At 39.3% G+C, this 26,701-nt stretch overlaps 1 protein-coding gene across 6 annotated transcripts in view; it reads right to left on the bottom strand.

Annotated features, from left to right (window-relative positions):
* Positions 1 to 4,675: 4,675 nt before the first annotated feature.
* The window catches only part of LOC117609155 (uncharacterized), a 79,050-nt gene continuing 57,024 nt past the window's right edge, over positions 4,676 to 26,701 (bottom strand). For 2 of the 6 annotated variants that reach the window (XM_034335135.2, XM_034335133.2), the window contains 7 exons: positions 11,305 to 11,931; positions 10,600 to 10,822; positions 10,305 to 10,444; positions 9,846 to 9,998; positions 9,241 to 9,421; positions 9,016 to 9,155; positions 4,676 to 8,733 (listed from right to left, as the gene is read on the bottom strand). In XM_034335135.2, coding sequence (XP_034191026.1) covers positions 8,468 to 8,733; positions 9,016 to 9,155; positions 9,241 to 9,421; positions 9,846 to 9,998; positions 10,305 to 10,444; positions 10,600 to 10,822; positions 11,305 to 11,656 — 1,455 coding nt within the window. In that variant the 5' untranslated portion in view covers positions 11,657 to 11,931 and the 3' untranslated portion in view covers positions 4,676 to 8,467. Of the gene's footprint in view, positions 8,734 to 9,015; positions 9,156 to 9,240; positions 9,422 to 9,845; positions 9,999 to 10,304; positions 10,445 to 10,599; positions 10,823 to 11,304; positions 11,932 to 12,006; positions 12,174 to 12,830; positions 13,679 to 26,701 lie in introns of those variants that run through there. The other 4 variants (XM_034335136.2, XM_034335131.2, XM_034335134.2 and 1 more) reach the window with 4 other exon arrangements.

The following is a 26,701-nucleotide window of genomic DNA, read 5'->3' as shown; positions in this document are numbered from 1 at the left end:
AAACGGAAACGGCGGTGCAATTAAAACGGAACATGAGCTTGGAATTTATTCGCTGCTCCTTCCGGTTAGGGAGCGGAACGATGCGTCTTCGGTTAACTGGCGGAACTTTTCTGAAAATTTCCACCGCGAAACAAAGATCCCCGCGCGAGAAACTTTTTCTCAGCCGCGTTCAATTTCGAATTTTCTTGCGATCCTAGCAGAAAACTCGAAAAGCCGCTCGTACCGGGGTCGTACTCTCCTCGCAGGAATCTTCGACGGTGAAATAATTAACGTGGAAAGTTTCCACGCGATTGAAAGATCTCGTGTCGCGATAAAGGGGTGCCGTTGTAAAGCGGATCGTCGATGAGCGAGCGACATTAATTAAAATCGCCGAGTTTAAACTCACCCTCTTCGGCCGCCTTCTTTTCACCTCGTGTCCCATTTGTCTCGGTTATCGTTTAACAATTCTCGACACGGTAATCGAGTGTTCGATCGATTTCTGGATAATTATTGTCAGTTGTCATGTTAAATCCGTTTAATTCTTAAGAAGCAGACCACCTCGAGATCTAAGAAAGAAAGGACGAAATCGAGGAGCAACGATATAGCAATGCGTTTGCTCGTTTAAACGAACTGCCGACGAATAATTAATCAGCATTAAGCATGCACTCTTTGCTGCACGCATAATGAAGCCGATTAGACGCGCGTTGAAGCTTTCATCTCTCGAAAATACAGCTCCCATTAGACCTCCGTACAGAGTGATTTAAAATAAGTGTAATAAATTTGGATAATTTTTTCCTCCGCTCAGAAAACAATTACCTACTCGAAGTAAAATAAAAAGAACTTTGATAGATCGTTAGAATTCTATTACAATTCGCGATGCTAATTATTAGTGATAGCTGTCTGATAAATTTTGTTCCACTTCTTTTGAATCTTCCTGTATACTGATCGAAGGGTTTCAACAGGACTAAACATCATTTGTAATGTCTAACGATATCACTGAAATAAATTTAATATCCCCCAGACGTCGACGTCTATCCACGACACGAGGGTTCCACAGGGCAGTGTTCTTCAATTTTTATTCAGGGGGTTGATAAAATTGCTCCAGATTCGTGATGAACCATGAAAATTGAAATGAAAATATATCATACTCAAATTTTCTTAATTAACACAAGTGATCTGTATGAATTTTTAACTTTCATTTTGGGGTTCGATTTTAACGATACTGTTAGGCGATTTTCCAATGGAAAACCAGGTTGAAGAACACTGATATGGGGAGAGCAGGTTATCTTACCATCGATGTGGAAGTATAGGTCTGATATTACTGGTGTAGCTCCGCGAAGTTATGAGAGGATATTCAGATAGATCATTCCGGTTGAATATTTTCTGGTAATGGAACACGGAATCGCGTAACGATGTACTTGGATGGAAACGTGTGTCGTGAATAACAGTATCATCGATGAATCACTGGTGAGTAAAAAGATCCAAGTTTCTGATTCGTTGTAACTGCTCAGCAAATCATTTTACAAGCACTTTCGCATTATAATTTAATAATAATTAAAAATTTCTGTTATATTTGTAATTGATACGAATCCGTAATTGCTCTTTAATGAGAGCTTCATTGTAATTATATTCAGTTTCATTGGTGAAATATAATGATACATATCTCAATCATTAAATTCAGAAATTTACTGTGCATCCCCGCGTAATGACCCTTACCAAATACCATATCGAATTCTAAAAAAAAAGATGGCCCTTTTTGCACCGAAATCCATCTGTAGAAGTACGTTGTTCGATTTCGCAGAAGGGCAAAAAGGAAGAGAAATCGAGCGTGTATTACACACGGCTCTATTCATTGATGCTAAATATCTTTTTAGGCAACCTCGATGCTTGTGCCGAGTTTCGTGAACATTCAACTCGTTTTAGAGCACAGGATCATTTATATTTGAGAAATAATTAAACAACTGTTATAGTAACGTAATCATAAATTTTGCTAGTAGTTATTTATTATATTATTGACGGTGTGCAAGCGTTAATTATGATTTAATTGAAAAATCAAATCACCCCTAAAAAGGAGTTCAAATTCAACCTTAGCGTTCTCTATACAAAAACGGTTCAAACTACTCGACTTACCGATCCATTTTCCGAAACATAAGAAACACTAGCGCTGCCTATCGGAAAATAGTGGAAACTGAACGTCAACTTATCGACTGCCAAAGAATTGATCGATAAGTTGACAATCTGTCGATAAGTCGGTAATTAGCTTCTAATATTTGCCGATAGGTAGCGCTAGTGATCCCTCTTCCAGAAGAGGTTTTTTTTTCTTTAATAAAAAAAAAAGAAGAAAATAAATAAAGTAAATTAAATAAACTCCGGAAAGAAATTAGAGCACGATAATTATACTGGCTGTGCCCTATTCGTACGGACCTGATTTGATCTAAGGGCGTCAGAGACCTCGACGTATCAATGACGCCCTTCGGATACCGACCGGATCACATCTTGGGGTGTTAGGGACCCCGAAGTACCGATAATACTCTGTGCATCAACGTTATGGCATCCGGGGTGTCAGGGACCCCGATGCATCTATGGCGCTCTCTGCATACCGACCTGATATCATTTTAGGGTGTTAGGGACCCCGAAGTACCGATAAAACTCTGTGCATTAACATTATGGCATCCGGGGTGTCACGGACCCCAATGCATCTATGGTGCTCTCTGCATACCGATCTGATATCATTTTGGGGTATTAGGGACCCCGAAGTACCGATAATACTCTGCGTATCAACGTTATGGCATCCGGGGTGTCAGGGACCCCGATGCATCAATTGCGGTCTCTGCATACCGACGTGTTTCATCTTGGGGTGTCAAGGACCCCGGCGACTCTTTTTAGGAACCGACAAAATATGATCTTGGGGTGTCAGGGACCCCGGCGACTCTTTTTGGGCACCGACAAAATATGATCTTGGGGTGTCAGGGACCCCGGCGACTCTTTTTAGGAATCGACAAAATATGATCTTGGGGTACCAGGGACCCCGATGCCTCAGTGGCGCTCTCTGCATACCGACCCGATACATATCATCTTGGGGTATCGGAGACCCCGAAGCACCGGCGACTGCATACCGACATTATGGCATTGGGGTATCAGGGACCCCGAAACTAAAATGTGCGACCCATAGACTTTTTATAGAAAAATTGAAACCTCTGTAACTTTGGACTCCGGCCACTTAAACGCATAAACGCAATGGTTTTGAGCTAGTCTCAGCGAGACCTTTTTAACGACGTATAAAACGTATCTTTAACCCTAATGGTTCCCAATTTGAAAAGTAACACAGACGGACGTCTTTGCGCTTTATGTAAGAATTTTCCGGTCTTGTGCTGATTTGAAAATAAAGCTGAGAATCAGAATTGTATGCTTAGGTACTTTTTATTTGTTCTGAAAGTTCACATATACACGTTAATTGTTAACGATATAATAAACAATGACATATAGACATTAGAATCTGAATAGATGCCCGTATCGCGAGAAAAAAGATGTTTCATAATACATATCACGTAATAATTATCGTATAATGACCATTTATATATATATGTAACAATATTTATAGACATATACAGACAAACTTTATGTATATTCGTGTTTTACATTATATTTATATATTATATACGTTGCAACACCGATATGTCGTTTTAGGCATGAAATTTCTGTCGCTTATGTGTAGGTGTGCACGATGCATGTATGTTCCATACAGGATTTGTTCGATCATGTGTATACGTGTATGTATATATATTTATATAGGTGGACCAATATTTACCTTCGTTCTCATATTTATACTTCGTACCGGACTTTGTATCCTTTATGCAGATCAATTGTTTAATCATACTTAAAGGTAGTACTCGTATGTGATTCAATCCTCGTTAAATTATTTGTACGTATATGTATATATATGCTTGTGTGTATCTCGTGTGTATTACACCAGCGTATACAGTAATTCGTAAAGAATGAAATATCCAAAATGAGTCCTCAACAGTTAACGAAGCGGACAGTATATAAGAGAGCACCGAGATACATATGAGTGAAGACGTACATGTTCGATATAGAAACAGAGAAACAGGCAGAGTAAAGCTCCGTTGTTGTTCTTCTTCTTATTCTTATTCTTCACTCGACAGATTCTCTTCTTGCGCGTTTGTTCGCAGGCTCGCTGAATTTTTCTCTATTTCCCGAAGAAACGTTCCCAGAGTATTACGCGCTATGTAATTCGAAATAAATCCTATGTATAATGTATATATTTCTATTATATATATATATATGGCTACGCCGTGAACGGCTCGTCGGCTGCGCCTGCAACGACTCGACCACTGTAAGACACTGTACAAAAATACCGTTTATAATAATTAGTAATAATAACGACGTAGCCGACGAGACGAAAATCTACGGCCATCAGAGATATGTCTCGACATGGTTCTTCGGGTGTCTCGGAACGACTAACCCGTTTCATCGTTCTACGAATCACCTAAGTTAGGGATATGTTTCACTACATGAGTCAGGAGTCCCTTGCTCTATTTCTTCTCTATGAATATATTAACAAAACTCTAATAGCACACTATCGAGCACATTATCCTTCTCTAGGGAAATAAATGTAAGGGTAGGAGTCCTCAGTACTCAATAATCAAGAGTTACTTGTGCACTATGCCTGAGTTAGTTTTAAATTTGGCTACACCAAACGATTATATATTTTGATATTTTTTTTTTTTTTCGAAACAAATAGGTTTCTTTAATAATGATTAAAATGAACGATAGACTCGATTCTGCCATTAAATATCAAAACGACTGATGGAGTCTCCTTTCTTCGCACTGTATTTTTCCCTAAAGAAAGCTAGTGTATTTGACACTGCATGTACCGAAAGGAAATTTCAATTTGCGGCTGCAAAATAATACGATGTCGCTGATAAATTATACACAGGGCAGATTAATAAATCAGAGCGAATATTTTGTATACTGTTCTACTTTCCTTTCACCCTTTGATTCAGTCTTTAATCATGGGATCTGAACTCCTGTCTCACTGAATATATGTGCATCTATGCTAACGTTACTATTCTTCGTTTCTGTATCTACTGATATTTTTTTTTTTTTTTTCGTCACTTTATGTCCCTTTGCATCCTGTCGTTCGAGGGAATGATTTCCTTTTAATAGATGAATTCGTATGAAAATAAGGATTTGAAAGGTTGTCGATATGCCAACTGCGGATCCTAAGCTATATGTAGGGCCTGCAGAGAATTCCACTGGGCGTATCGTTTCGATTTAACTATAATTCAGACTTTCAATTAATAGACTCAACGTTTAAAACATGTATTCTTGCATTATGAAAAATAAGAGAACAAAGGATCAGTGGTAGTCTGATTATTCCGCTTGAAAGAACAGGATGCAATCAGTAACTTTATATTTTCATATCGATGAAACTTCTTAGAAAAAACATCCAATGCGTATATGTATATATATAATATATAGGTATATAATATATCTTTGATGATCGTAATAATGTGTGTATATTATACGTAACGTACATATATTATATATATATATATATTAACAAATAAATTCTCTTAAATCTCATACGTTCACGATATGTATACGATCTTTAAAGATTATATCAATGAAGTCTTAAATCACTATAATTTAACCATTATCTTACAGGTAAAATTTGGGCGTATAAATGATATGTGTGTGTTGTGTGATATCAACACGAAGCCTTATCCTTTAATCGAAGTAGAATGTTGTTTCTTTACTTTTACTCTTTCTATGGAGCTTCTTAATGAAACGAAAGACTGAGTAACTAATCTTCATTAGATTCTAAATTACTATTTTTTTTTTCTTTCTTTTTTTTTTGGTGCAATAGTTATCTCGACATAACTATTTCATTTATTATCATTATTCTCCTTCGATTTATCTTGGAATGGCAATTCGCGTTACAACGTACCAGTTATATCGTTAATCTAACTTCGATATGCAACATTATTCGTAGAATTAATATAGCTTAATTTTAGTATTCTCTTACCTATCTAATCAATTGTAAAACACAATTTACTTTCCACGTGAATACTTTAATAACCACTACGTTCTGTGAACGTATCTTCAATAATATTGTTTCGCGTGATATACAGTCTACGAAAGGTGTTCGACGATATGTTTTTCTTTTTCTTCAGCGTTTTAGAATAAATACAATGGAACCTGCGGTATTCAAATCTCCTATTAAGTTATTTGCAAGTTATTACAAATGAAAATAAAAATATGTAGTATTAATTATTGAAGTGAAAGATGGACTATTGCAAAGCTATTCATTTTTGTTATTCTCAGTTCATGTTCTATTATCAAAATAAATTAATTTCCTTATTAATTTCAATAACGCAGGTTCTACCGTACTGGTGACAGAGTATTAAACTCGTTTCTACGATATACAAGTATACATCTAATTGATAATATAACATTAGGTGTACAGGATTTGTCCTAATACTTTCTTCGTTTCGTGTAATTAATCTAATTTCTCACGTTCATCGAAAAATATTGCAGATTTCTTTGACGTCAGCCGTTCTAAGCGAACTTCGAACACGTTTCGCAACTCTAAATACAAGCAACCGTTGTTCGCACGTCACAATCTGTGCGCTGTTGAAATAAGAAAGAAAATGGTAGAGGGATAGGCGAATAAACCGAAGCTATAAGTCGTTGAAAAATGATACGGGTTCGCGTTGCAAAAGTTTTACTGCGACGTACGCCATACGTAGATCGTTTCAACGTCTTCGTTCGCTGAAAGACAACGATGTAATTTTCTCGTGTGTGCGTGTAAGCGTTCCTGTCCTAAGAGAGCAGTATAGCTACGAAACAGAAGCTACCAAGCCATTTGAATGGAATTGACAAGTGTCGGTTTCCTGTTGAGTACATTACGTTTCATCAGCAGTCGTTATTCCATTTCGACTGGTCGGTCCTTTGTGAATGGAGTTAAGCAACCGGAATCATCTGAAGATCTATTTAATGGTAAAGACTACGCCTCTAAAAGGGTATAGCTAATGATCGATTACATACGATTGCTTTACTCGTATCGATACATTTTTTAAAAATATTTTTCACCATGAACTTAATTTCAACGCGTTGAAATGTTCTATAAAAAATATATGTATAAAAGAGGATGAAAATTTGACACCTTTCAAGTGAACTGAATCTTCTGTTTTTTTTTTTTTTTTTGTATTTTTTTGTTGTTATTTTTTAAAGAGTACTAGGGATACTTTTATCAATCTAAAGTTTTAATTGAATTATGTAGCGTAACTTTAGTGGTAATTGGAATTTTCTTCCTTCGTTCTCTAATTATTCGACTATCATTGAAATAGTCTTCAAAGTCTAGATTTATGAATTCGTCTACCAGATGATCATTCCCGTTACTTTCTACAACAATGGACAGTGGAAAAGAAAACGATGATCCACGATGCAAACTACGACGGGATTGTGACGTACGGAACGTAACATCAAGAAATTATTAATAACTTGTCCCAACGTTTCGGGAACGCGTTGATATGTATTAAGATGAATGTCCGTGGACCAATAGAATGACGACTAAACTACAGACATTCGAATTTTCTATCGAGTTATGCTTACGCGTCTCGCGTTATCGCGAGTGTAACAGACATCCAGAAAATACTTGGCAACGATCTTGATATGTAACGTTCGGTGAAAAAAGGCTCGCGTGATAATAATCGTGATGTCGTGGTGCCTTCGTTTCACCCTCTCATCGCACGTCTCGATCGAGATTCCCTCGTTTATATATTTTTTTTTCGTCATCCTTTCACCATGGTTTTCCATCCCTTCGTCGATCATAATCAAAATGCTTATAGATATATCATTCCTCAAATAAAACAATGAAACATTCTGCAAGTAATCGCGACTGACACCCCGAGAGACTAGTCGACTGCTGTTCACTTTGAATCCATGTAACTAGAGCATAAAATTATCATGATAAAAGTATCACCGTCAATTTGACGGATTAACCTGTTAACCGAGTCATTTTTCAACCAAGAAGGAACTATTTCCCCTCGTGACTGTAACAAAGAGCGAATGAAGCTGAGTTAATTTATCTTGTACAAGGTACAATATTGCTACTGCGATGTATTTCCCTCTCAATTAACTCCTCTTCCTCGGTTAACAAGTATCTTACAATTAAACGATCGACTAGATCCTTTCGAGTCTTTGATGAATCGTAGAAATCTCCAGGAAGGGAGCTATTGATTTTCAAAAAGCATTCCACCATGAATAAACATGTTAATCGTAGAATCGTGTCACGTCTCCGCGATCGTGGCACGATTTCTCGACGACGGAACGATGGATTCAACGAAGAGAAGGATTACAAACCGGCGCGGGTTCTCGCGTTTCTTTGATCAGAAAAACGGATTCGCATCAGAGCCGGAGGAGACTGAGATCGTCGAGGGTCGTGTGTCTGAAGGGAACGCAATTAAAACAGAACAATAGCAGCCGCTAGGATTTGTAACATCGTGTCGACGTACATGCAGCTACTGCCAGCTGACGAGGTTCGCCCAGCGTTTTTCCCGACGCAGCCCATTCTCTCCAAAGGTAGATTCTGAACCGAGTACTCCCGGTGCTCGCTGATCATCGTGCACACCGTTCGTTTCCTCGACATTCTTTCGTCGTCCTTGTCCCGTAGATTTCCCAGCCAGACGGAATACCATCGCAGCTCGCAGTCGCAGATCAATGGATTGTCTGAATAGTTGAACAGAACAATAGATTTCTAATTGCGTCACTGTCGCCGATGATTGTAGCTAATTTGACAATAATCGAATCATTCAATATCACCGTCTGCACGTTCGCTCGTTAAATTTGTTCATTTGTAGGTCGAAAGGGTTCCGAGTTTAATTGGAATTTGAAAAGGTGTAAAATAATGACGTTCCTTCTGTTCAACCCTATCGATCGATACTTTGGGAATATAATTCGATTGCACTCGAATGTTTAACGAAGAGATATTTTGCCCTCGTTCGAATTTACCTGTGATATCGATGTGTCGAAGGGTGTCGACGATATTCTCGGTCACTTCTTCCGGTATTTGCGTCAGCTTGTTGTTCTGCAGATTCAACGTTTCCAAAGAGTTCAGGTTCTCAAAGACCAACGGTGGTAACACCTTGATCCTGAACAGAGATAAGATAGATCTCGTGAGAAACACGTGTACGAACAACATTCGAATTATCCTCACAGAATTAAATGAGAAATTACAGATTCTTCTGGAGATTGAGGAACGAAATGGAATCTCCGTATCCGGTGAAAGCATCCTCCGGGAGCACGGTAATGTTATTCGCCCTTAAATCGAGATGACGTAGTCGATGAAGACGTCGTAACGCATCGCTCGGAACTGCATGTAAATTATTATCTCCCAGCCGTAAATATTGCAGATTTTCTGTAATGAAATTCAAATATAAACCTCGATGGTTATCTCTGTTGAATCAGCGTTTGAACGTACAATAATTTTAAAGTGGTCGCAAAAGTCGTAACTGAAGTAATTTATTAATTAACGCAGTAATATTATATAATCTAAATTGAAGTATTCGTCAACGTTTCGTGTAATCGCTTTGACTCGAACGACCGGGAAACCTGATTAAAAGTCAGCGCATGCTCCTGATTTTTATTTGGAAAACTTTACCACTCATCGGATCCTCTTCGCTGCAAAATAAACTAGAAAAGCAGTAAATTTCCACGACATACAAGTTTAACGGAGAACCGATAGTCGTTGGTTATTCGAAGCGTATTTTCGCATCAAAGATGCTGGAACGGCGTAGAGTTGATTCTTTAAAGGAATTGCGTGGAATCAATATTTCGCTTACCCTCGAGACCGATGAACGCGTCCGGATCAACGTGGGTAATTTGATTTCCGTCCATCTCCAAAGAGTTTAATTGCGTCAAGTGAGCGAACACACGAGCGGGTACCTCGCGAAGCTGATTGTGAGCCAATCCTAACGAATCCAGACTCTTCAGACCTGAAAAGGCAGAAGCGTTTCTCTTCTAATGAAATCCATTTTTTGCTACTGGAAGGCTATTTTTGAAGATTCTTTTGCTTGGGATCGATTCATCGACTTCTCAGAATAAAAGCATCCTTTGCCTGACCTTAGAGAAAAAGGTCGTGCATGCAGGAGCCTTCGTACAATATAAAATTAATGTTCATTAATTATCAAAGTCTAGTTAATTAACATTTAAGTATTTAAAAAAAGCGAAGATTTGAAACGATTTATAAATGGGTTCAGCAGATGCAATTTTATGGAAAATTGAAATGAAAGTAGACGTACCCTCGAAATCACCCTCTTCAATGGCGGTGATCCTATTCTCCTGCATCTCCAGCTTTTTCAGCATGTCCAGAGTGCGCAGAGCTTGAGTCGGTACTTTGTTCAACTCGTTTCCTCCCAGATTCAGTCTCCTCAGCTTCCTGCTGCAATTCAAAAGTATCTTCATTCGTGCATCGTGCCGAATCTCTGAACACTTTGGTCGTCATTAGAGAAATAACCATCGCGTTAACCTAAACCTGGAGTCTTCTACTTGAAATCTCTCAGAGATATAATTTTATTTCATCGGAATTAAACTTACTTGTGTAGCCCTTTGAAGGCATCCTCCTCCACAGTGGAAATCTCATTTTCGTATAGAGAAAGGATTTCAAGAGTGTCCAACCCTTCGAAAGCTTTTTTATGAATCGCTTTGATCTTGTTACGGTTCAGGTTTAAGATAAGTAAGTGCTGAAGATCTTTCAACGCGCTCGATGGTACTGAGAGCAAAGCGTTCTGCGATAGATCAAGCTGCGTCAGGCCAGTTCCTATGGGATAACAGCATCGCTATATTACATTTGCCTTTGAAGATTATTCAAAGTTGCGAGGGTTCAAAACTCGAATATCAAGACTTCAAAGTTCTACCCTTGAAGTACCAGAAGATGTCATCGTCACAATTTGCAAAATAACAAAAGTGAATATCTCAAACTATTAATAATCGAAAGGGTTGAAAACCAAAGTCTGAATCTCAACATTCAAAAAATTTTAAAATATTAATAATTGAAAGGGTTGAAAACCAAAGTCCAAATCTCAACATTTAGGAAATTACCAACTATTAATAATTGAAAGGGTTGGAAACCAAAGTCCAAATTTCCAACTATTAATAATCAAAAGGGTTGAAAACCAAAGTTCAAATTTCCAACTATTAATAATCAAAAGGGTTGAAAACCAAAGTCCAAATCTCAAAATTCAGAAAATTGAAAAATATTAATAACTGAAAGGGTTGGAAACGAAAAATCGAAGAGCTCACCGATGGAGCTGAGAGAAGATTCCTCGAGTTTCGCCAGGCTGCTGTTGTGAATGGTTAAATGACGAATATCGAGGCCAAGGAACACGTATGGCTGCAATTTCGGCAAGCTGTTATGCCTGAGCCTCAAATAGAAAATCACCGTGTTCGTTCTTCCCTTCAACGAGCTCATAACCTTGGATATGTGGGTGAGATCGGTGAACTCGCATACGATGTCAAGGCCGGATTTTTTCAAGGTGCAGGAACAGGGCGATATCTCAGCGTGCGATGGGCAGAGCTGCGACGTTTGTGCCAGGCTCAAACCCATTACGAGACACAACATGCAAATCACCGTCCATAATCTTTGTTCCTTCATCTTTTCCCCGACCGTACGCAGCCTCGTCTTCTCTAGATCCTTCCTTTTCCACGAACCTCAAACTCGCTCGTTACCGTTCTCCTTCTCGATTTTCACCCAATTTTTTTCTTTCTTTTCTCACCCTCTTGTCTTTCTCAGTCGGCACGCACACGCACACGCACACGCACACACTTCCCGTTTCGCCCTCTCTGTTCCTGTACCTGCAGCCTGCTACTTAGCCTCTGCTCTTCTCATACCCATTGTTCGCTCTTCCGCGGTGCACCGGTACACCGAGTCTGAAAAAAACAAGAGCTTCGTTAATTTTCACTGATAAAAACGAGGAATCCGCGACACTTATGACTTATTACAACCATCCTGAAAACGAACTCCATTCGCAATTAATCAAAGATAAGACTGATCGAACCGTACGAGTTAGGATTAACGATTCGTTCGTTCGCGCATCTGAATGGAAAATAACCATCGCGGAGGCAGCATTGTTGGTGGAAAATTTATGCACTTGACATTTTCTCGCTAACGTTCCTCGCTCGGTTCAATCTCGGGTCATTTATTTTCGTCACGACACTGTTTCGGTAAACATGAACGTTCGAGGCGTTATCGATCAATCGCGATGGAACAAATCGCGGCCGGAAAGTAATGAGAAACGAGTTTTCATTTTTGGATATCTACGTATAATTTTCTTTTTTTATATACGGAGTCTTGAATTGGACTTGTTCCGTTCGGGATCCCCGTGTATAGTTAATGCGATAATCCCCGAAAAGCGTAGAGAAAACGCTCGTCCTTGGACTTTTCACCCTCGAAACTCGAGTGGCACGCTGTCGTTTTCATCCCCCCCGTCTGTGTTTTACGAGCAGCCCGTATATTTTTTCCCATCGAGCGTACATGCCTCCCGGGGGTAAGAGAATTTTTGAACGAGACGGATGTATGATGTTTAAAAAGCGGAAATTTTAGGCTCAGGTGCGTATACGTAATGAAGTGTTTGGAAATGATACTCTTCTCGGCTGAAAAACCGTTAAACGGATCCTCTATTTTTAACACTCCGATGTAATTTTAATTTTTATATTCAACGCGAGCTAATTACAGAAGCGTCGAGCACAGATTACTCGAAACCTTTCGAAAATTATTTTCACACCTGTTTAACCAACTTTGTCTGACAAATTGAAAATGATAAACATACCGATCCATGTAGATCACGCGGTCGTTTTCGTCGAAGAAAAACTTGCTGGAAAAATGCGAGACGATAGAACGACGCGAGTTCGCGTAATCACTGGTCATCGCTTATTGATGTCACTGCGTATCGAGAAACTTAACCGGTCACTTGATTAATCGAAACATGGGGGTTCGCTCTAAACGCAGGGGAGCATAACGACACACTTTTTCTATGTTGCCATTCAACGAAGCAAATTACACACTGTCGGAATAAGAAACTCTTTTCATCCACAAACAACTTTAATTCTTCCTGAACGATTCGATTCTTTGAAATCCCTTCAACTATCGATAGACTTCCGTGTGGTTTGAAAAATTTACAGGCGTCTCGCCTCGATCGCTCGTCGATCAGGCTTCATAGTCCACGCGAGATCCACGACCAGCGACCATCTAACGTAGACTTCCGTCCATGGTTCTCCAAACAGCTTCTACCTTTCCCCGTTCGTCTCGAGTATTCCCAGCACGTACGCGTTAATCGCCGGTGCACCGTCCGCGCGGATCGCATCGCCAATTTGCCGAAGCTGCACCTCCTGAAGCTGATCAAACAACCGGAGGAGAGCGACAGGGGGACGTTCGATTTCACGGGACGCGAACAAGAGATAATTAAACGGGAACGAATCCCGCAGAATCTTGCGGGATTTCAGCTACGAAATAACCTCGACCGACAGCTTGAAATGCTTTTTTCTCCTCTTCCTCGTGGAAAGAAGGAAGAAAGTAACGGGTAGAAAACGAAACGTCGTCTCGATTAGCGTTGACGACGCTCCAGTCGAGAGGCGAAAGCTGTCCTGAGTGCCGCTCTCGGCTCGGCACCGCTGCGCTCAGTTGTCGGTGACATGGGTGTCCGTTGGCATCATCATTGGCCGGCTAATGGGCAGCTTCCGTCAAGGGGATCATGGGATACACGACGACGCCAGAGGCAACGTGGTGGACCACGTCATCGGAGATTCTTACGACACTCTGAGCCGACTCGGAGCAATCCGTTTATTGCTGCTTGATCCTCTTTCCTCTAACTCTTTCTAACTCGTATCCTCTCAGATATGCGGCTCGAAAGACCGCAAGATTTTCCAACGTTTTTCTTTCGCCAGTTTTTCGCTGCAACCATCCGAATATCGATGGTTTCGCGATGGAAACTGAGAGACTTTTTGGTTTTATTTTCATTGCTTAATCTTCTGGAAATTCTCAATCTAAATTTTCTTTCACCGTCGCTACTTGTTTCTTAACACACTTTTTAGCCACTTTCAGCGGAAGTGAAGGATCGTAATCCGGAGAGCGTATAAAAATTGTAATTTATACATGTAAAGCGACGGGAAGACAGATTTTATCCACGAAATCGTTCGCCAGAGCATTTGACCGTAGTAAAAAGAAATTCAGTACATATTATGATTGCGACCACGGAAACGGAGAATAACGCGGGAGGATCGTAAACCTTTGAATTGCCTGTTAACCCGGTTTTATCTAAACATATGCGAACGTTTCGTATTATTTACAGACGTTTTTATTGCCGGTTATGCTGTAATACGTTCTTATACGCGGTAGTAAGTTATTTCGAACAATCAACTTGTTTTAAATAAATATCTGACTTGGGAACAAGATGCAGTGGACAAACAAGGCAGAAATTTCTTTATCTCCTTGCGTGGACGTAGTCGTTAAAATAATACCAGCGATAATTACAATAATGAAAGAGGATAAAAATCGGGGCATTTTTAAGCCGGTTCAATTTTATTTCCAGTTTATCGGCTCTCTCGATTCCAAGCCGGTCCTTTCAGCTAATTTTCGTCACGAACAACGGCCGATCCGCGGTCCGTCACGTAATTTCTCTGCTTTACATAAAGCAAGCGGTTCGAATAGGTGGTCGGTGTCGATCACGTTAACGAACCGAGGGAAAATAAAAAAAGCGGTTCGCTAACGACACAAAGATCGCGACGACGCGACGAGGAGAAGAGGAAATCACCGATACCGCGTTACTTCCTCTCTTGTCACCGGTAATTGCGATTCACCGGATATATCGATCCTTCTTTTTCAACGCGATGCATTATTATGCGCGTGGCGGACGACAAGCATTCCTCGAGAAAACTCGCGTCTCGGGCTTCGATTCCTTCGCTAATTGGATTTAGACGACGACGGATGAACTTGCGAGTGGAAAATTCGATTCGACGCGTATTTTATCGACGCTTTTATCCCTCGCTCGATTCATCGGAATCCACTTACGATCGCGGGAACATCGTCGACGATCGAAAGTACTTATTTTTCTGCTCGAAGAACTTGGAACGATGAAGATGAAAGAAGGAGGACTTTATTCTAGATTTTCTTACGGATGGATTTGCGAGACTGACGGATCGCTTTATAATTTCTTAATTTTAGAAGGAAAATCAACTCTTCACCTTGGGAAAATGTTTCAAGAAAATTTACTTGAAAAGATCGTAAAGTAAAAAAAAACGATTATCGAGAGTATCAGGTGCGATACATATCGAATCGATAAGTCGATGAAAGTCAATCGTTCGTTAAATAAAACGAATCGCTGTTAAATCGAAGAATCTCATGAAGCATAGGTTCCGAAGCAATTTCGCTACGGTCAATCAATTAATACTATTCGAACGATAGATAACCCAGCTTTGCTAGCTGCCCTCTGTCTATCGAAATCAATACCTTGGTGTTCCCGTTGTTTGCACGGCCATTGATGCGAAGCAAATTGTACAATCTGCCAGAAGGAACACTGTTCAATTGACTGATGTCGACGCTTCGATCAAGCTAGTTCCGGTGCCATATTTCTTTTTTTTCTCCCGAATACTAACGCGTCGCGAATACCGTCGAATTTGTTTCTGAATGATTAATTTCAGAGAAAGATCGACCAGTTACAAAGGTGAAAGCATATTTCAAGCTCTATCAGGTACCACTGAAAGCGACGATAAATTTTGTTCAAGTTACGCGCAGGGTCGTGACAAATGGGCTATTGGAACAATTCAATTTGTATTTAAAGGGTAAAGTTAAAATAAGAATTTATCCGATATTACAATTTCCTATTTGCAACCACGTTTATTTCGATACAAATATAATGGTACTTGCTCGCATTTCAATCACACGGTTATCGCAATCAGCTGTACAGTATCGCTCATTAATACTGTCATTAGCGCACGCTTCGCTTAGCATTATACTATTAAAACGCTACGAACCGAAAACGTCACTAGGTATCGTTCCCGATATTTCAATACAATCCGTTTAGCAGAAAATTTCGATAGTTATTCCGGTCGTTAAACTTTCCTTCCAGACTCGCAAATTAACTTAAATCGACTCTGTATTTAACTCGGCAATATTCGAATACGACTATCGGACCCGTCCATCTATTCATTTTAATCAAGTCGGAATATTAAATTCTGAAAGTGTCTTCTCTGCGTATTTCAATGCTTTTGTGATTCGTTTGTCTCAACAATAACAATGGCTGCAGAAACGTAACGAAGTTTCTGTATCGTTCGCTGCAATATTTAAGAGGATCGGAAAAACGACAACGACGCGACGGAAAAATCTTTTCACGCCGGGAGCAACATGAATAGTTTAGTTTCATCGATCGACATAGAAAGCTGCTGGAACATTTGATACGAAAACGCGAGCCCGGCGAACGTGCGGAGCACGCGAGAAAATAGAGAGCAGAAGGAAAGCCGGTAGAGATAAACAGAGATTCTTTTGGATTTCTTTTATTAGGGTAGCAGCGCTGAAATTGGGGGAGATTTTGATCCGGCCTGGGCGTCTTTTATTTTCAGAGCTTTTTTAGTGGCGCGAAACGAGCCAGTTCGAGGATACGATTTCTTTTTGCTAATTGAAGCAATTTTAGGAAACGAATGTTTTTCACCGAATTCGTGTAACTTTAGACGTTAAGGGTACTTGAAGTAATTTTCATCTCTTCGAGTTCTCCAGATCTTTCGTAGAATTTCAAATGAGAAGCGAATAAAAAAGAATCATTCGGTATCTTCAGAGCAGATTTTATTTTAATACACGTTTTATGAGATACATTTCAGCTTCGTGTGTACGCCGATCCATTATGGCATCGCATTATCTCGTTGTAGCCTGTGCGACCCATGAACCGCACGTTATCTTGTTACCAGTCAGGTGCTTAAGGTTCGCGTAAACCGCAATAAAGTTCGGCTACAGGACCTCGTAAAACAGCTTCTTAGAATACCTTTGCTCTCTAATCACGGCCATGGTAAATATTCTCTGATCGCATGGGTTAGTTAATTAAAGCGGTTCCTAGAGTTAATATCCTTCGATGATTTATTTTCAGGACGAGGGACCGATAAAATTAGGGTGACTTGCATCGCCTAGTTTTTATTAAAAAGATTTTTGGAAAAATTATTTTAAGAGATATGGGCGAAAAGGAAGCCAATGCAAGCTACTTGAAAGTATAATAGCTTTTTAAATATTAGTGGAAGATAACGATGAAGTGTAAGTTGGAAATGCACGTGGGAAATACGATGTTCGTTCTACGTATTTTCCGGTGGCTCCCTTAGTTTCCGACCCTAATTAGGATGGCTCGCCCCTAAATTAACGCTTGCATTATTTATAGCCGAGCGCAACGAATTCGCGCGAAATTTCTGTCGCGACGTTCCACGGAATTTCTTCTTTGAATTTTTCATTTATTTCATATAATCAAACTTCATTTCTCTGAAGAGACTTTTGATACGAATTCTTCTCTTTCGAAAGTATTCTTCACCGATCTGGTAGGTCGTGGATGAGGATGTTGTTCCTGGGATTATGCAAGATTTGTCAGGAACAAGATGCTTGGAAAATTGCTTTGTTTTGGGATTTGAATCGAGGATCAACCCTCTCAAGCTTCCTTCTCGATTTTCTCAAACGTCTTTTCGTTACACGACCCTGCTGATTTCTTCTCCCTCTCTTTTTTATCAACGAATATTCCTGATGTTACAGATTCGAAGATGAGCATGGAAGATGGTTGCAGCTTGGGGAATAAGGGATCCCGGAGATCGAATCTGCGCTCTGTTTCCGACGTAAGCGAACGCATTATTTATTACCGTATTAAGATCCTTGCCCTCGGGGATCAGCTTTATTTCGAAGGGTTCACAAACCTCCCGAAATTAGTAAATCTTCTACCAAACTGATCGTCAACAATTTTGTATATTTTCTATTTAAATGAAAATCAAATAGTTCGCAAAAAGAAGGAAGGTAGATTATTTGCAATACTATATACGTCGTTTGTTTGCAAATTTTATAAGCTTTTTATTATCGAACCATAAACTTCAGTACTCCGTGATACCATCCAGTGCACGTAGCCATAAATTCCTAAAGCCAGCCTTTCTTGTAGCCCTAAACCGTATTTGTATAAAGTACAATCTCATAAGCCCTAGGAACGCGAGTTTCACGACGATCGAAAGTAATTCAACCCTCGTAAATCGCTTCCCCTATCGGATTTTTCTTCGCGCACCGCAACGTGGAAGATAAGTTTTTAACAAAGATTTTCTTTCCACCAATTCTGTTCGAAAAGCCATACATTTTTATCAGAATTATTTACAAATAATAAGTGCAATCGTGGATTGTTTCAGAAATTGCCGCGAATAAAGGTACGCGATATTGGGCGCGATAGGATTTTAATAATGAACCGTGTTACAAAGGTAAAATTGAACTGCGATTTAATAGGCAATCGAATTTCAATTTTCCCGTTCTTTGGTGCTGTTCAGCTGATCCCGATAAATTGCTAAAAAGAGGGGAAAAAATTGTAACTGAAATTGAACTTGTCACGTTGCGCCGAGAACAAAATAGAATAGGGCGAGGAAAAAGTTTCAAGTGGTAACTCGATCAATTGTTATCGAAACAAGAGGCAATTTTTTCAATAGTTTCGAATGTTTGAAAAAATAGATACACGTGGACCAGACTGTATCAAACTATTTTTTCTAGAATTTGTTTTTTAATATGATATTCCTCTATTCTGCAACATTTTTTTATTTTATTTCGAAGCTTTATTTCAAGCTGCTTTTCCTTTAAACTTTTTCACCAGCCTGGAACGTCGTTCCGCATTCATTTTTTACATGTTGGGGGATCGTCGTGTTTCAGCTCATTAAACGAGACCGCTAATTTCCTTCTTATTCATCGACGACCTGCGTCGTCCTTTAATAACCTCGTTCGCGGATGTTTCTAGCGTAGCACGACGTCGTTGTCTCGTTAACGACCGCATGAAAGTAAGCTGACAAATCTAGGACAAAGCGCCCGGCTTTTGAAAATGTCATTGTTTCGTAAACCACGGCAAAAATTCTCGATTGTTCCGCGCATAATGACTTGGAACGAGAGATATATCGTACCATTGGAAATTATTCAGAAAGAGAACGCCTGAATGTAAACACAAAAGTTTGCAGAATTTATTTCTGGCAAGTGAACGCAATTTAACACTTTGTTCGTTTGATTTCCTGGCGAATTTTCCCCTCAACAAACAACCCTGGTTGCAATGTTTTGCTTGCTTGAAACTAATTTCCCCGATGATTCGGAGCAACATTTACCTCGGTCCGAGGTAATATATCACCGACGGATATTGTGCTTTTGTCACGAGGAGCCTTTATTACAGAGAAAGAAAAGAATTTCCATTTATATCGTCAATTAACCATCGAAACATGGATTCGTGGATTCTTTTACAACTTAAAACAATAAAAAAATGAAAGCATTCGATTATTATCTATAAAGGAAAGTGGATTGAAGTAATACAGCATATGTATGATGGATTAAACGAGATGATTCTCGGTGGAGACGGCTCGGAGATATGACGGTGGTTTTTGATCTTCTAAATGGGAACGTACTGTTATGAATCGAAAGCTATCAAAATCAAATTCCATGAACGGAGGTTGGTCGTTATTCAGTGCTACGACCTCCGGGTTAGCGATATCCACTCGGATTACCTCGAGGTCGCCGCACCGCACCTCCCTGCTATCAGTACGCATGATCCGCTACCTGTTATCCTCTCATGACACAGTGATTATCCCAGTATCCTTCTTTTTCTGTCAACTACCCCGACTCGGACTTATTGCTACCTAGCTTTATCCATCCCCATAAATCCTCAAATTTGACATCAATGAAATAACGATCCACATTAGAAACTAACATATCAATGTAAGTATCATGGTTCCCCTTATTTTTTTAAATTTTTATCAACCCATTGCCAGGTGTTTTTAATTAAAATCAACTGATGATAGGAAAAGGACTATTTTCGACTTTACATGAAAATCAATCTGAAAAATGAGAAACACCAGATCGTTGACTTCTCAAACAGTTTGTTCATCGATTCAAAGCAAACGCGTGCAAAGGAATTTGATGGCCAGTTTTCGAAAGTGTACCGAAAGAGCAGCAACAACGTGAATTCACTGTAATCAGAGGAATGCACGGCCCCGTGTATCCAGCGTTTCTTTATCAACGCGATTCATGGGAATCTAGATGAATCCGGCATTTTTTTTTTTTTTTTTTTTTTACCTTCGTCTATTCTCGACCATTGGCTCGAATCGACACGGGACGATGGACTTTCGAATGAAACTTGGCCGTGCCGTGTTTCAATAGGTGAAATCAGCAACGGTCTTGGACGGAAAAAACACCCTACTCTGATGAATTTCCATCGGAAATAGGAAAGTCGACGTAACGTGAACGACGCGGCTGAATCAGCTACAAACAGGAAAGGAATTGGGAACAATGCTTGAGATGAATATAACCGCGAATGGAGTAAGATTAAATCTTATTTTTAATCCTTAAAATCTTCAAAATGATCTGAAACATTTACAATTTAATATGAAATTAATGTTAAGTCTCTCATATCAGATCCCAAAATTCTACCGGAGTTAAATTAATTTTGCATGCGTTTGAATATTGAATCCTCTAGGATACTTAATACCGAGGTTTAAAGATCTTCATTATTTGTTCATATGACATAATTTGATATAATTTAGCTATTATCGACTTCTATAATATAAAGATCGATACTATCGCATGACTGCAAAATTGTCGGAATCTTTTGCTTCCTGAAGACGGTCACTAACACCAGAATCCCCAAGGGTTAACGCTGTTGGGTTTTCTAAGCTCAGAGAACATCCCTGCCCACTTCTGTGACCCCCCAGTTGCAGAGTTCCATGACCTCTGTTCCATTAGTAGATTAAGAATAGCCGATGGAAATCGTGCATTTTTCAAACGACGTTTAAAATTCTTCTCCTAAGAAATTAACAATCGATTAATAAATAACTAAATTTGAAGTACATTTAAAAGGTCTGATTTCTTGTATACGCGAAAGAATCAATTAATAATGTGAAATGGTAAATGTAATTCGGTAAGTATAATGGTGACAGAAACAAAGGGAAACTAGTAAAAATAGTAGCATTGAAATAACTGTTTATTCAGAGCTACATTTGCTGTTCAAATGAATTCCGATGGAACACGTTGCCATGCCTTTTATCATCCACCCACTTCTTTGTCGTTGGTGAATTAAAAACAAGGGTTTCAAATATTTCTCTTGCCTCGAGTGATTTTCGTTTCCTCGTCATTGAAAGTCCCTTTGCCCACACGGGTTAAGTAAATATTCTCTGTTTGTCTACCTACGTATCGTATAACAGAATATCGATTTACCATGCGTCATGGCTACAACGGATTTAGCAATTAGGTCGCAGCAATATTTTCAAACCTCCGCGTTTTTATTTTTTTCATTCTCTGTTGAATTTTTATTGTTACCCTCTCGATTGATCAGAGAAGTAATAATATTTCAAAGAGGGGTTGGACGTATCGGAAAAATCTATTTTATTCGATTTTTCTATTAGCAATCATATCTATCGAGATATTCGCATAACGCTTTCAAATTCGTGTTTGTACAGATGTTTCCACCCCCGTCCAAGTACGGGGTACATTCTTCGCACGTTCAGCAATCTCCGTTTTCGAAAGAAAAATTCTCCCTAGGAACTGCTTCAATTTCGCCTTAAATCGTATTTCACGTGTCGTTCAAGCCAACGATTCGCGACAAAATGAAAAAAGAAACGCGTTCGAAAGCTTTATCGGATTTTTCCTTCGTCCGTTGGGGGAGTCGCGAAAATTGCGTGACAAAAGCGTCGTGGCACAGGTTTTTCTTTCTTTCCTTTTTTTTTTTCTTTCACTCCTCGTTTCCGAATCGAATGGAGAAATTCTGAAGGTACTCCTTTGTAGCTGGTGTGTAGATGGAACGCTCAACACGTGGCTGTCCTACTTTGTTATCGAACGCGAAATCATTTTCCCTCATCTTTCTTTGTCGTTTCGTTTGATTTGAGAAACCACTGGAGGTTTCGAAAGCGTTCGAGATGTCACGAGCAGAGAATACATTAGGGGGTATGGAAAATTTTATCTTCTTTACAAGTTTCTTCTTTATTTTCGTATCATATATATAGAGTTCAATGATGAAAATATTTACTTTTATTTTCTTCTATTTACGATGTACAATAAAAATATGAAATTTTTTTCCAAGCTTCTGTCAACGAAGAAATTATAACAATATTATAAAAAATAGATCGGATACAAGAAATTCTTTCTTACAACAGACTTTAATACTCTTTGCTTTCTTCATTTTCTTCTTACATTTGTCTTTTTATCTGTCGTTCGAATTTCTTCCTTTGTTTTTCACCAAATTGCTTAGAAAAGAAATGAAAGCAGACGAAAAATATTGCAGCCACTTCGAGCGAGGACCACGAGGCAAACATTTTCCCCTCTCGTCGGTTTTATCAGAGCGGAAGAAGCTTATCAAAGTTGTAAGATTGCACCCTTTAGAAGCGGGGTGGCTACCGCGGTACGGCGTTTCGTGAAAATCAGAAAATTTCGGGCTTTTTCCCTGGTACAACCAAACCTGAATGCATTTCGCTTCACCATTCCCTTCTTTACATACACGCAGATACGGTGTGTACCAGTGAATAGCGGTTGCAACTATTTACCATATCTCCACCTCCAATCCTCTTTTACGTCTCTCCTTGCTCTTCTTGTTACAACGAAAACACCCACTTTGTTTAGATAACCGAAGCATTTAGTAAATGATAAATTATCATCCGACAAATGGAGCCAGTTTGGTTAAATAATTTCCATAGTTTTTTCAATTATAATCTACCGCAGAAAATATGGAAAAATTTCTATAAAAATTCCATGCTAAGAATTTATTTTAATTCTCATCGAATGGAAAAGAACGCTTCACTTTGCAATCTGAGTGAAAATCTCTAGCTGAAATCTTCTAAAGGAGCCCATAAATTTCTCCAGAAGAAAGGAAGCTTTAGGTGGAAAATTTCAATTTGAACGGGCTGGAAAGTTCACGAGTGCCGGTCGGAAGATTTTCTTCCGAAGATCCAAGATTGTAAAAATCCTAGGTCCAAGACTTTACGTCTCTTTCAGCTGAAATTGTTTTCAGTGCATCGAGAAGGAGTCAGTTTAATGGTTCCACTTCGTTCTTGTTAGAATATCCACAAAGCAAATCCTTTTTAACGATCCCGATGAAGTCGCGTTGAAAAATCCTTCGGCCAAGATTTCTTCTTCTCCGGCGTTACAATTATCTTGAGAATATCCAGCTCGATTCTTTCAGCTGACGTGGTTACCGGAAGCACGAGCTAAGACGGTCTAGCGGCGAGGTGGAAAGCCAATGAGAAGTCTGTGTAACAGGGCAGAGTCCATTAAATGTTCCAGCACCGGCGAGCTGACTCGACTGTGCAACCCTCTATCCGGGGTTAGGTAATTTTATATTCTCCCCTTGGCCACGTACTAGCGGTTCTTCCACGATGTAACTTCTACCTGTTGGTTACTCGGTCCGCCTCCTCGTTCCTCCACGTAATATTGATCGCTGGTCGAGCCGTTGCTCAACCAGCAAGACCTTCGACCACGTATAACGTGACCTGGCCGCATAATCCTGATCGTGATCGCTCGAATTCATCCAGGCTTACCAGCATGGATCCGCTGATGCCTCCGAACGGGACTTCGTTTATCTCCACGTCGAATTTCCTGCGTCGTTTCACGGCCGGCACTCAATCTCCCTTCGAATCCAGATCCGATCGATCGATCCTGTTTCTACTCTTCCTTCCTCCCTTTCTTTTTTTTTCATCGTTACACTTCCTCCTTCTTGCCGGACGAAATCATTTTTCCGTGTTGCTTTCACAGCGATTGCGCCGCAACCCTTTGAAGAAGAATCGCTTTAGGTGCGACCGAAATTTTTCATTATTTCCTGGAATAATCGTTTTCCGACTTTCCGGTCGAATGAATTTTCATTTCAGTGTAGATTAAAAGTCAGTGGATTTCAAAGGAATATTTCCAAATGAATTGCATGCATTTGATTTTTTCTGAATTATTGGTGGAAAGCAGAGGTTTTCATATCTTTACCAAGGATATTTGGGATATTTGTGATATCTGTTCTCTCCTAGATTGGTTATAATTGATCATTCTTGTTGCTCGTCTGTCGTGCACTTTAGTTACGAGGTCCGAGGAAATAATGGATCTACGAGATACTCTAATCTGGCTGACAACTACAAGCCACTTTGCACAAGAAGCACTCAGTGGATGAATAAATATTCTAATGGATTAATTGAATACCATAACGGAAGGAACGATAATGGTTTCGTGCTGTTCCTTAGTTAACAGCGAACAGACTATTGAATAAAGATTCTCAGATGTAACAGAATGATTTACAAGAAACATCATTGATTAAAACAACCAATTGCTCGGGTGTTAATTTTTCAATTAACAATAGAGGAATATTTGCCATTGTGGGCTCGATTAAGAGATGCACAGAAATCGTAATTAAATTTTGCAAAATATTCGATGAATGATGATAGAACCTGAACGAGCAACCGAACGTGTTCGCCAATTGAACGATGATCGTCGATACGTGAGACCGGATGCAACTTCATTAGCGGAAACGCAGGTGTATTCGGATATGCTCGTAAACGACAAGTACCATTACAAATCACGCGTATCGCGCACCGTTCGAAGTGCTATGAGGGCTTAATTAACACTGCCGCTGATATGATCACTCGCCGTTCGATTGATTTTCAACCAATTACTGTAATTTTTCATTTGTCAAATATTATAATTAATTTTCCGATGGATCTTCTATCCTTCCTCTGCTAAATGCAGAAATGAATCGTGTTAGAATTAATTCTCATTTTATTACCGTGGAATGATGAAAAACATAAAGGATTTTCGCGGACGGAAAGTAGCCTGCTGGAAAATTATTCTTGGCGATACAGTATGCGTGTTTTCATTGTGCTTGGTAAATGAGAGTTTAGAGGGAACTTCTCTACAGTGAGGTACTAGCAAACAGAGCGCACAACTAAAGTTTCGAGAGAACGAGATTTAATATCGCGCTACAGTATCTCTCAAACGAGGCATAAAGTCATCTCGTTTCAAATAACTTCTCACATTTAATAACCTGAATACGAGGGAATATTTTTTTCAACGTTACTCGCGAACGTTTGATGCGAACGATTCTGAGAATAACGCGTAAAGGGCTGTAGGTAATTTTTGTTATCTTAACATTCCTGCATATTAGGAAAATAAAAAAGGTTGTTTGAAACGTTCGATGGTTTTTCTGAAGAGAGAAAAAAGGATCAAGAAAATTATTAAATTCAGGAAGCTTTTAAACACGTTCCGTGTAAGATATGATTTATAGCAAAAACCTTGTTAAAGTTACAATTTTCACTTATTTATTTTCAGTATTAAATTTCTCTCGCAAAAGAAAAATTGTTTTTTAAATAAATATCCCTTTCTAAGAAATATTACATATCTTTTCTAATTTTAATAGCTTTATTATAGAATTTTTAAATATTCTCTATCTACGTTTGCAATAGACGATCAATTTTTATTATTTTCGTTTATCCCTCGGCAGTGTTGGGTTAACTCGATTAAAAGTAACCGCTCAAATAACTAGATCGGCTTAAATTTAGAGACTGAAGATAAAAAAGAGTGTGAAATAAAATTTAGATTGTCACCGTATCGGCAACGCGTTATTCGAGAGTTAACACGTTTACTGCCATAGAAGACTCGGACGGGTTCAGTAACACACGCTTGTTTCAGACAGGAAATTTTTCATTGAATATCAAGTTCCTGTTAATCTGATATTCTCGTTATTTTTCCCACTATTTTCGTCGCAATTAAAGACAATAAAATTCATTAATCCATTTATCCACTTCAATCTCTTCTCGAATATACTAAATATTTTAATATTTAATCTAAAAAAACACTGCCGCAATGCGACTCTCGTCATTTGACCAACAATCGATAAATTTTAAAAGTCTTCGTTATTCACCGTTAGAACGCGAAAAAGAAATTTCTCTGTTCGCAATTGCTAGGCGAGTAGAAAAACGGGTAGACGACGGGTCGCGATTGCTTTCGTTTGTTCGAGGGCTGCTTCTTGTCATCGCAGCATGGCTTTAATTGAAAATCGCGAATAACAGGGGAACGATTTTCTCGTGGAAAAACTTGAAGCACCGATGCGCAAGTTTCGCGTTGCACAAAGCCCCTGTGTACCCTGTGTTTTTCGAGCAATCATTTATACAGATACCGGGACACGTACGGGTAAAACCTTGCCGGGAGTTTCCGACCGGGCGATATAAACGTTCGCGGGATTTATTCCAGTCATTATCATACCTAATTCATTCGGCAATATGGCTTTCCCGGGCGTCGGGTTAAATTGCACAGAGCTAGAGCGAGAGAGAATGGAGCTCATTGTCTGACGCGGCTTTATGCTTGCACCGTGATTCGAAACAGACACGAATCTGCTCGTTTCGCGATAAACGACGGAACGAAGCGTAGGTACATACAATAGAAGAGGAATGAAACATTGCGTTCACCTGGAAATTTTGATCCTACACGAGTTCCTTGGAT

Source organism: Osmia lignaria, chromosome 14, assembly GCF_051020975.1.
Source record: "Osmia lignaria lignaria isolate PbOS001 chromosome 14, iyOsmLign1, whole genome shotgun sequence".
Taxonomy (NCBI): domain Eukaryota; kingdom Metazoa; phylum Arthropoda; class Insecta; order Hymenoptera; family Megachilidae; genus Osmia; species Osmia lignaria.
Note: the sequence above shows the minus strand (reverse complement) of the source record. Positions and strands in the feature narration are given on the sequence as shown.